Source organism: Meleagris gallopavo, chromosome 15, assembly GCF_000146605.3.
Source record: "Meleagris gallopavo isolate NT-WF06-2002-E0010 breed Aviagen turkey brand Nicholas breeding stock chromosome 15, Turkey_5.1, whole genome shotgun sequence".
NCBI lineage: Eukaryota > Metazoa > Chordata > Aves > Galliformes > Phasianidae > Meleagris > Meleagris gallopavo.
Window position 1 is genome coordinate 10,694,923 of NC_015025.2, and position 10,195 is coordinate 10,705,117.

The 10,195-nt window shown below is 40.5% G+C and overlaps 1 protein-coding gene across 4 annotated transcripts; it reads left to right on the forward strand.

Moving 5' to 3' along the window:
* The first annotated feature begins 2,636 nt into the window (after window positions 1-2,636).
* HAVCR2 (hepatitis A virus cellular receptor 2) lies at window positions 2,637-9,263 on the forward strand. Of its 4 annotated transcripts, XM_010719029.3 has the most exons (8): window positions 2,637-2,973; window positions 4,092-4,436; window positions 5,013-5,063; window positions 6,879-6,955; window positions 7,214-7,270; window positions 8,034-8,148; window positions 8,574-8,613; window positions 9,018-9,263. In XM_010719029.3, the coding sequence occupies exons 1-8, from the start codon at window positions 2,925-2,927 to the stop codon at window positions 9,109-9,111; spliced, it is 828 nt and encodes a 275-aa protein (XP_010717331.1). In that variant the 5' UTR covers window positions 2,637-2,924; the 3' UTR covers window positions 9,112-9,263. The 4 variants fall into 4 exon arrangements, with proteins under 4 accessions (XP_010717331.1, XP_003210414.1, XP_010717332.1 ...); XM_003210366.4 differs by lacking the exon at window positions 5,013-5,063; XM_010719030.3 differs by lacking the exon at window positions 7,214-7,270 and having other exon boundaries at window positions 2,639-2,973.
* Window positions 9,264-10,195: the final 932 nt, after the last annotated feature.

Genomic DNA, 10,195 nt, shown 5'->3' on the forward strand with positions numbered 1-10,195 from the left:
GCCTGAGAAATCCCTTCCTTTTAAACTTTGTAGTAATGTAACAGTGTTGAAGAGAACTTAAGAATTGTTTTGTTATGTATGTATTGTGGTTTAACTTGTCTTGTTTAGATCTGTGAAGTTGTGGGTCTCTACAGCTAAGTTGATTAAATGGATAATTAGCTTTTATACTAACTGAGAACTCTCAAGTTAGAAAGACTGCTGAAGTCTCTAAAATGGAAGCTAAATCAGTCACATTTAAAGAGAACTGCAGTTAGATCAAGCTTATGGCAAGAGGAAAAGAATGATTGGATAATGAAGTGGCTTCTTTACCCAGTTACCCAAGTCCTCCTGTCTGTAGCACGTATGTTTTCCAAACTAGATACAGCACCTTGAAAGAGGAAAAAAAAAAGGTCAACTTTGTGGATGAGGGAACTTACTGAAACTATTTTTAACACTCATTATGTAAACTATATATTAGATCATTCAGCTGTTTTCAGGCATGCAGATTTATTTAAATGAGCAGGTAGATCTTAACTGTTGGGTGGTGGGATTGAGATCACTGTAGCTAAAGATGAACTGAAGCAAATGGGTGACTCACAGCAGGAACTCATCTGCTATTTCAAGTACATGTGATGTAAGTAATAGTAAAGAGCATGTTTTCTCAGAAATGTTTATAAATGACTTTATGAAGTTAAAACTTTTGACCTCTCTGCAACTCCCTACTCCCTGAACTATCTCTGGATAGTTGTTTTCCAGTAACTAAAACAATTGTGGGTCAGCTGAATTAATTGGGTATTTGCTTTGCAAATGTTCTTCAAGTGAAAGATAGGAAGAAACAGTTTTAGTGTGTTGTGGATAAGAGATCTTGCGCTGTGGAGTTACTTTGCCACAGATGTTGTATCTCTGCCATTCAACTGCTATAGATGCTCAAGGTCTTTTTTTTTTTTTTTTCTTTTCATTTTTAATGTTTTTTAATAAAGTTGAAGGCCCAAGTGCTGTACTTTCAACTACAGGCTGGATTCTAACAGTAACTAATAATCATATTTAACTTCTTTTGGTGAAAGCATTGAAGTAATTGGGGATCGAGTCATTTAAAATCATAAGACTGCTTTCACTTTCCAAGAAGTTTCAGAAATAATTTTCTCTATATTCTTTCGGGTCTGTCTTTAAGGCAAACCCAGAGATAAATACCTGCAGGAGATTGAGGTACTTTCTGAGCTTTTCTTCAGCCAAAATGGTAACTCTTGTCACATCAATACAACGATGGTTCTCTTTTCTCCTTTTAAAACTTTACTTTTAGATTAAAAAAAAACAAAAAACACCAAAAACCCAACAACTCAACTGTAGCTGCAGTGGAGGCAGTGGGTGATTTATGCCATGTAGGGGAGCTGCCTTTCAAATTGTGTAGGATATGACTCACTGACTTAGAAGTGAGGCTATGAATGTTGTCTCTTCTAGTTAGCCAACTCATGATGATGAGGTTTTCTTAATCTCAAAAAAAGAAAAAAAAATTCTGATGTTGCTTTTGGATGCGATGATGATACTTGAAGTATTCTATTCCTGTGAAATGTTAATGTATGAAATGTATTGGATTATATATGCCTTACAGAACTCAGTAGGATAAAGTTAATATCAGATGTTAAGAAGACTGAACAAAATGCTGCTTTAAAACAACAACAACAAGCCGGTTCTTTTATTACACCAAGTGAGCTCGTGGATAAGTGCAGTTGTTTGAAACAGGGAAGAAAAGTGTGTTGTCTGTGGGCAAAAAGAAGTTTTGATCATTCAGAGGGAGGAAAAACAAAGCTATACTCTGTTGCAGGGCAGTCCCAGGATACTGCTGTTAATGGTCAGAACAGTGTCTGTAAAAGCTGAAACAAGAGTAGCAGAGAGGAAGTGTGTTCTTGTCCAGTCCTAAATCTGCACGCAGCGGTTGCCCTTTCTCCCTCTTCCATCCTTTTCCAGCAGATATGTTGCTGGTGTAGCCCTGCCACTTGGCTGCATTTATTTGTTAGTTCTAAAAAGTCATTCCTTGCAACTTAATGTGCAGTTTATACAGAGAAGTTATTATTATTTCAGCAGAGAACGTGAATTTGCTATGGATCACATTTGAACACAGCTGCAGTTCTAGTATGAATGATATTAAAAGACTCCATGTCCTCACTCAGGGCAACCCAGAGTAGCCAGGAACACCATTTTTTAAGTAACATTTTTCCTAATGACCACTATTGTCACCCAGCTTTTCAAATGGCTTCTGTGCTGTGCGTTACTCGGTATGGTAAAAGCTCAGAGTCATGCTGAACTTTTAAGAGCTGAGTGATGAGAAGCTGCAGCTCTGTTTAGGCTACAACTGTGAAGTGGGTAGGGAAGCTTCCAGTATTCCTGCCTGGAAAGGATATCACATTTGCTTAAAGTAGCAGTGTTAGAAGCAGAATTTAGGATTAAATGCTGGTTTAATAATTCTTAAGAACCTCTTACGTTGCTGAATGCTTTCTGTTTACCGGTCTGCTACACATCTTATGTAATCTCTTTCCCCTACTTCTATGCACTATGGTAAGAAGAGGGTGTGGGAACCCAGCTTGGGGCAATGGATTATTGGTGGTGACTCAGCTTGGTGGTACTAACAGTTTAACCTGCTATAATCAAGTAGATCTGGGGGGAAAAAAAAGAGAAGTAGATTTCTGAAGTACTGCTGAGTATTTTAGCCTTATAGTCAAACCACAATCAGCAAGCATTCAGCTGCATGCGTTCTCAGCAGCAGCAGCTACAGTGACTAACAGACTAACCACAGGAAAGGCAATCCTGATCAAACCAAAGGGCATCATCCTGCTTGAAGCTGACGTGCTAGTACTGAGAAGTAAAACCAGCAGTTTATGAAAACGATAGTTTATTTTGAATGTAGGTGCACAAAGAGTGAATAAGAGTGTTCCTCATCCTTGGCCACAATGTCTTCTCATTACTTCCTGGACTGGATCCTTCTGATCTGGCTTACAGGTAACTCAGTGGGTGTGGAAAAATAGCTAGAAGTGGATGGAAGGGAGGTAGCGTGCATCGGTGCTTTTGGGGGCTGCAGAGAGATTTTGGGTTACGGTGGTAAGAGTGGTTGCATTGCACAGAAACTGCTGTTTTGCATATTCACTAAAACTTTATCAGAGTATTCTGATGATCATATTTCCCTTTTAAAACAGAGCTATTAATTCAGGCAGATGGACATTAAAAGTTTGGTAGGATATGTTCAACAGACAAGAAAGAGATTACAGATATTTTTCTTCTAGTTTTTTCTAAAGCCTTTTATGATGAGATTCATTTAGAGTTTCCTTTTTGTATTAAATAAAATGCATTATTATCAGAGATTAGTTCCTAGTACGTTACTGTGGCAAAATCTTTGCATAAGACTTACTTACAATTATTACAGCATAGTTTAGGAAAAAAATGGCTGAGGTGAAATTGGGCAGGACTGCTTTTTCCCAAGGAACAGTGGCAATGAAGCCATATGCTGCTTGGGATCCATTGGCACAAGTTGGGCTACCTGCTGAGGGCAATGCCTTGCCAGTGATATCCAGGGACTTTGATTAGAGATGATGAGTTGCTAGACTATTTCCTACTTCCATCCTTGCTGCAGTGAATTCTATCCCTGAAATGTTGATGTGGGTAGATCAGCATCTCTGCACTTTTGATCCCATGCTGTGGGAACTGAATGGATTAGAAGCTTGGGAAAAATGAGGGGGGATTTTAAGCTAGGGAAAAAAAGAAGGTATAGAAGTTTTTAGGAAAGCTCTGGAAGATCTCTTCTGATAGGAACTGCCTAGATCCTTTCTTAGCAAAAGAAAAAAGGAAATGCATAGCTACCATGCTGATGAAAACTGCCTTTCAATAGTTTTTTACTGAAAGCGAGGAAGGGTTTCCCACTATAGTTTTAATGAAAAATGATGCCTTTTCTGTTCTCCCCTGCCTGGTTTGGATTAAATCTGAGCTAAGGGAAAAACAAAAACCTATTGACCTGGATGTGGCTGAAGGGAAGCCATGAAGCTGTGCAGGTCCAAACTCCATTCTCTCTTCACCTTTTTGCCCTTCTGCATACGACCTTTGAATATTTGTGTTTCTGTCCACAGGCCCTACAGTGTCAGGACTGCTGGTGAAGGGAGAGATTGGTCAGAATATCACCGTGCCCTGCTTTTACATGGTTAAGACAGAACATGACATCACCTCAATGTGCTGGGGCCGTGATGCCTGTCCCTCTTCCAAATGTTCTCGCCCCATTATCTGGACAGATGGGAGGAAGGTGACAGAGGGGGACCACACAAAGTATGTGCTGAAAGGGGACCTGCTGAAGGGCAACGTGTCCCTCACCATCCTGAGTGCCCAGGAAACAGACAGTGGGACGTATTGCTGCCGTGTGGAGATCCCGGGATGGTTCAACGATGAGACAACCAACCTCCAGGTGGTGGTTGAGAGAGGTGAGTGCTGTTACGGTGACTCTGCTGCTCTGTCTGGAGTTTGAAGCTTGTGGAGGAAGTGATTTCTGTTATCATCCATAGAACCAGTCTTTAGCATCTGGCAGACCTACCGTTAGTTGGGTTAAAGCTAATCTGCCTTTGAGAATGTTGTAATCACTGCAGTAATAACAATAAAAAAGCAAACAGCGAAGGCAGCGGTGCTTTGTTTAATGGTATGCAGTGCTAGTGAGTTTCCTTGGAAGCACTATTTATAGAAATGAAGAATGAGGGCACTGTAGGGTATCTGAAGTGCCGTACTTGCAGCTTTATCACAAAGACAATGCTTCATCTTTTTCTGCTGGGTTTCAGGCTAAAGCCCAGGGATACACAAATAGCATGGACAATTTTTCTTTAAGGAAACTCTTCTTTTGATTTTAGTTCATCTCTACTTGTAAAGGAAAACATGATAACTCAAGGAACAGTTGTCTCACAGGTGTGTGCCTGATTTGAGCACACTTTTATAGAAACATTTTCTCTTTTTTCACTACATAAATGGACATTAATTATAATGCATGTTGTTTGTTTCTCTAACACCAGCTAGGGTCTCTACTGCAAGTCCTCTCACTCACACCTCTCCACCGACCTCAGGTAACTTTTTTCCAAGTATTAATGGCAATAGCATATATTAGCTGCATTGAAAATGGACATCTTAAAAAAAGAAACAAAATGACACATGATAGCAGTATCTTGGCTAAAATTTACTGAACCATAGGACTTGAGATCTGAACTTGGCCTGTAAATTCTACCTCACATTATATAGAGGCTTAGCAGAAGGAACATGTATGTTGCTCCCAGGTGTTGGGCTTAACTAGATGCTTCACTGGTGCTACAAGTCTTGTTTTCCTTGTGGCTGTTTCAGGATATGTTTTCTCTGTGGTATAAAGTCTCACCTTGTCATCCGAAAGTGCATCCCGTGAACAGTAAAACGCAAGGTTTTAGGATCTGTGTGTGTGCTTACTATTTAATCAAAGCACTTGTTGCTTAAGGTAGTGTAACAAAGAACTGTTGGTTGGGTTCAAATGTATATCTAGTTCAGGATCCCATCTCCATTAGCTGTCAACTGCAGAAAATTGATAGAAACAGCAGAAATGTTATGATACAACATATTGTTTTGTAAGTATTCTCTTATCCTGCTGTTGCCTGTGTCTCAGAGGTTGCCCGCATCCCCAGCTGTATATGCACAGTCTCAACTGAGGCCCATCACTATGTTGAAATATCCATTCCTTATTTAGCTTTGTTCCTCTATGTGTATCTATAGACATCTGTCATATACCCACTCAGCTTCTTTTTTTTTTTAATCAGAAAAAGCCAACATTCGTATCCAGTACACACAGCAGAGTTCGTAGTTAATGACAGCTTAATGGCAGGATTTTGAAAGACAAATCAGGGATGCTATTTGTATCTATCCCTCAATCTCAAATGTTACCAGTTGAGCAACACTAAAATGTTACAACACTTGCATTTCCTTCTTGGAAGAAGAAGTGAAAATGTTCTCAAACCATTTCTTTTCTTGTTGCAAATGATATAGCTTCCAGTCTCAGCTCTCATGGGTTTTCTTAACCATGTGACATCCTCCTTAGCTGCCGGGGAGCAATTTTTTGAGAATACAAGTTAATTTCTGCATGGGGACACTTAAAAAGATGGGTGGCTGTGTTCCTCTGATGTAGGGATGTTCCAGCATCTGCCTTGAAAAAGAGGACAGCGAAGCAGATGATTCTCACTCTTCAAAATGCAGCTTATGGCATAAGGTTAACCATTTATAACACGAAAGGAGGCACCTGGGATTGTCACAATGTGAATAGAAGATTTTGTTTTCAGGAGGGTTTTGTGTCATCTGACAGCACACAGAGAAACTGTGACGGATGATGCAGATAGCATAGCAGTTTGTAGCTCTATTTTAAATATTGAAAACTGCTCTGGGAAATTACCTCAAAATCTGCTGCATGCCCTATGCAAATGTATCACATTTCAGCCGGCTGTTTATTGTATAGCTGTGATCTGGGACTTCAAAAGTGCTGCTTGCTGTCTGCAACTCTACACCAATTCATCTTCTAAGGCCCTGAGCTGGTGTTCATCAATTTTCATCAAATAATCTAGTTTTACATCCACTGCCTCCTCTGATCTATGATATGGATCCAGAGCCCAACTCGGTAACTCCACCTTTCTAGGCTCTGTGTTGAGATAATAGCAGTGTTTCCTGGAAGGATTTCAAAGCTCTGAAAAGGGCACTGGAGGAATTTTGCAATGCCTTTGGATGGCTCAAAATCTTTATAATATACACAGCAAAGACTTCAGACAGAGGTACTTAGGTTCAGTGGTCTCAGGTCAGTAGCATACATTCTTTGTCCAAGCAGAATGGTTTCCTGTGCAAGTGATATGTTGGTTTGTCTTGCTTTTGCCCAGCTCCTGGGAGTGCCAGTGAAGCATCCTTTACTGTCAGAACGTGGCCACCAGTTTCTGTTTCAGAAGCTCCTGAGACTGTAAGCATCACTGTTGTGCTATACTGAGATGTGCTTAGACATCGGAAGTTACTGGGTCATTCCTGCAGTTAAATTACAGCATTTTGTTTTGATTGCAAAATAACATATTTTTTTCCAGTTTGCAACATTTAATGCTTACAAAAGAATGCTTATGGGGTCATTATGAAAGGGAGAAAAAACAAAGTGCTTTGCTTGCAAAAACTGTTTCCTTCCTACTAAAGAGGGAAGACCTTTAGCAACATCTGTATTGCCTTTCAGGCCTCTGGTTCCTACTCAAGCACCTCAGACTACCCAGAAGTAACCTCAAGCCTGCAGGTATCGGCAGGACATGGGGAAGGGTCAAAAATGGACCACATGACAGCACAGGGATCTACCTGCCATGTGTGTGTATGGGGTTCAAGCTCACAGCCCTGTCTGCCCTGCTGAGTCCTCCAGCTCATGCTGTGTGTTAATGGGCAGTAGCATCATCTTAATTTTTGTCAGGAAGACAAGACAGCCTAGCTACCACTTGGGAAACCCTGATGTTATGTACTGTAAGGCAGTATGTATGTGGGTGTTCATATTGCTGCACGTGCAGAAAGTCAGGGACTGTACTACCTTTCAGCATCTTTCCAACTCTTAGGGAGTGGTTGGATACCTATTTGTTGGCTTCCAGAAGAAGTTGTGATGAAAGGTAAAGGCATATTCACATCCTGGGATAAAGCTCCAAATAACTACTGAGTAAGCTGACAAAAAAGGGAGGCAGAGGGAAACCAGCAGGGGATATTTAATCTTATGATGAAATAAAGATATTCACTGAACAGTATTAAATGTTAGGCTTCTTCCTTGGGCTGAAAGGAACCAGGAACAAATGGGACTGGTCATAACCTCAGGTTCTTTGACAGTGTTAAGAAATAATATATTTAACAGCAGGATTCACACAAGTATTGTGAATTCTTGAAACTAGTATCTCAAGTTGGCCTCTCGCCCTCAAGTACATTTTAATTGCAGCTTTACAAAATGCACAAATGTCCTCTGGGTCCTGCATGGGATTTGTGCTCTGAGTTCCACTGACACTAATCTGCTTTGTGTTTGACAGAATTCATCCGTATCAACTCATAGTCAGCAGTATTCAGAAAACAGTGTTTACCTTAGAACTGGACTGTGTGTGGGATTTCTGCTCATCCTTCTTTTGTGTCTGTTCCTAGGTAGACGTAAGTACTTCTCAGAGGCGGTTATTCAAGTGTGGGTTGGGTACATCAAATCACAGCTGTGACTTTGCCACACATGTCTCCTGTGCCATGAAAGTGAGCTTATGTTCAACTTACCTGGGGCCCATGTTGTCCCTGACCTTCTCAGTGATAAGGAAGGAAGCCCTGGTTTCATGTCACTATACCCAATGTTTTTCATTTGCCAGACTTTCTCCTTAAATGCTCTTGGCCAGATGAAACCATATGAATTTAACTTCATGGAACTTATGGGGATTTCCTATACTGCAAATCTCTGCTTAAAGTTCCCTAATTTTGTTTCATGCACTTTTTTTTTTCTTTTTTTTTGCTAAACCTGTAACTTTAGTTACCTAGGATGGTTTAAAGAACAATGTTTATTTTTCTTTATTTTCATTCTGGATCATCCTTAGGATATTTACGTAATATGAAGAAACTGAATAAGTTTGCAAGGTAAGTATTCCATTTCTGCTTCAGCTAATAGGACAAACTAGTCCTCCCACAGGGAGTTGCTGTGATTCCTGCTAGATGCATGCTGACTGTACATACTCTAATTTGATTTTCTTTTTAATCTCAAATTAATAAGAAACATTGCAAAAGAAATTAATAAATCCTGCTACTCATCCTTAGTTAATAAACAAAAAATGAGTCTAACTGCCAATTCAGCGCATTAGGGAGTAGGCAAACCAAATGTGGGTTGCCTCATAAATGGAAAAATGATTCATTATCAGTTGTGTTTAAATAAGTGTTTTTGCATATTTTACAGTTTTTCCAGTGAGCTGGTTCATTTAACTGTCTGCTCTTTTGTGTTTCTATTGTCTATTGTTTAACAGCCTTGTTTTTACTCATGTGTGCAGCTCTGTTGCATTCTGGAGAACAGAACGTGCTGGGAACCAAAGTGCCCTGGAAGTTGAGATCCACGCAGAGGAAAACATTTACACAATACACTAAGGACTGTATGCATGCTTTCCTTTGTCATCTCTGGGACTTTAAATATTTTCCAAAATGTTAGCTGCTCCCTCTGCTCTGCAGCTAAATGTGCCTCGACTAGTAAATCATCACTCATATCATTCTAATAAAGCAAATAAAAGCTACAATTCTAATTAAAAACTTTTATCAGCTTGTTCCAGAAACAGAAACCCTACTGGCTCGAATGGAAATTTCCAGATTCCATTTATCAAACCATAAGGAAAGTTACCACAGACAAGGGGGAATGGCTTTAAACTAAAAGAGGGGAGATTTAGGTGAGATGTTAGGAAGAAATTCTTTACTCAGAGAGAGGCCATCACACCCACAGCTGTGGGTGCCCCATCCCTGGAGATGCTCAGAGCCGGGTGGCATGGGGCACTGGGCAGCCTGAGCTGGTGAGAGGGATGGGACTGGATGGACTTTAAAGTCCCCCTCCAACCTAAACCGTTCATTGATGCAGCCTCCTTCAGACTCTCTCTTTCAGAAAAAAGGAAGTGGCGGACGACTATTCAATCACAAAAGGAAAACCACCCACAATCTTAAAATTTGTCTCTATCGTATATTATATCTACTAGCTACAAAACAAACAGTCATCTGAGGGGGGGGAGCAGCCTCATAGCTGCTTCGGCACAGACAACAGATGGAAAACCTTGGTAGTAATCATATGTCAAAATACCTTCCATTAATTTTTTCTTGAAGCTGGGCATGCCCATTCTGGATAACAGCTCAGTTGTGCAGTGTGCTAATTCCTGCCCACCCATGGTTAAAGCTGGTGGGGCTGCTGGTGCTCACCCCCTCATGGGGGTATTGTTGGAGCTTATGAAATACTCACATCTTGCTTTCAGAGAAGCGTGACTAAGTGCATTTTCCTCTGCAAAATGCGTCACTTTCTTGCTGTGGCTTTCTCCTTGGGCCCTTGTGTGCCCTGAGATGTTCTCAGGGTGGAAAATTTCCTTTCCAGGTGTCTAAAGCAACCAGGTAAACAGAACTGCTCTGTAGTTTTCTGCTCTTTCAGGTGGGAGAGCGACCAGCTCTCACCAAGTATTACTGGGTGCAAATTGCACCC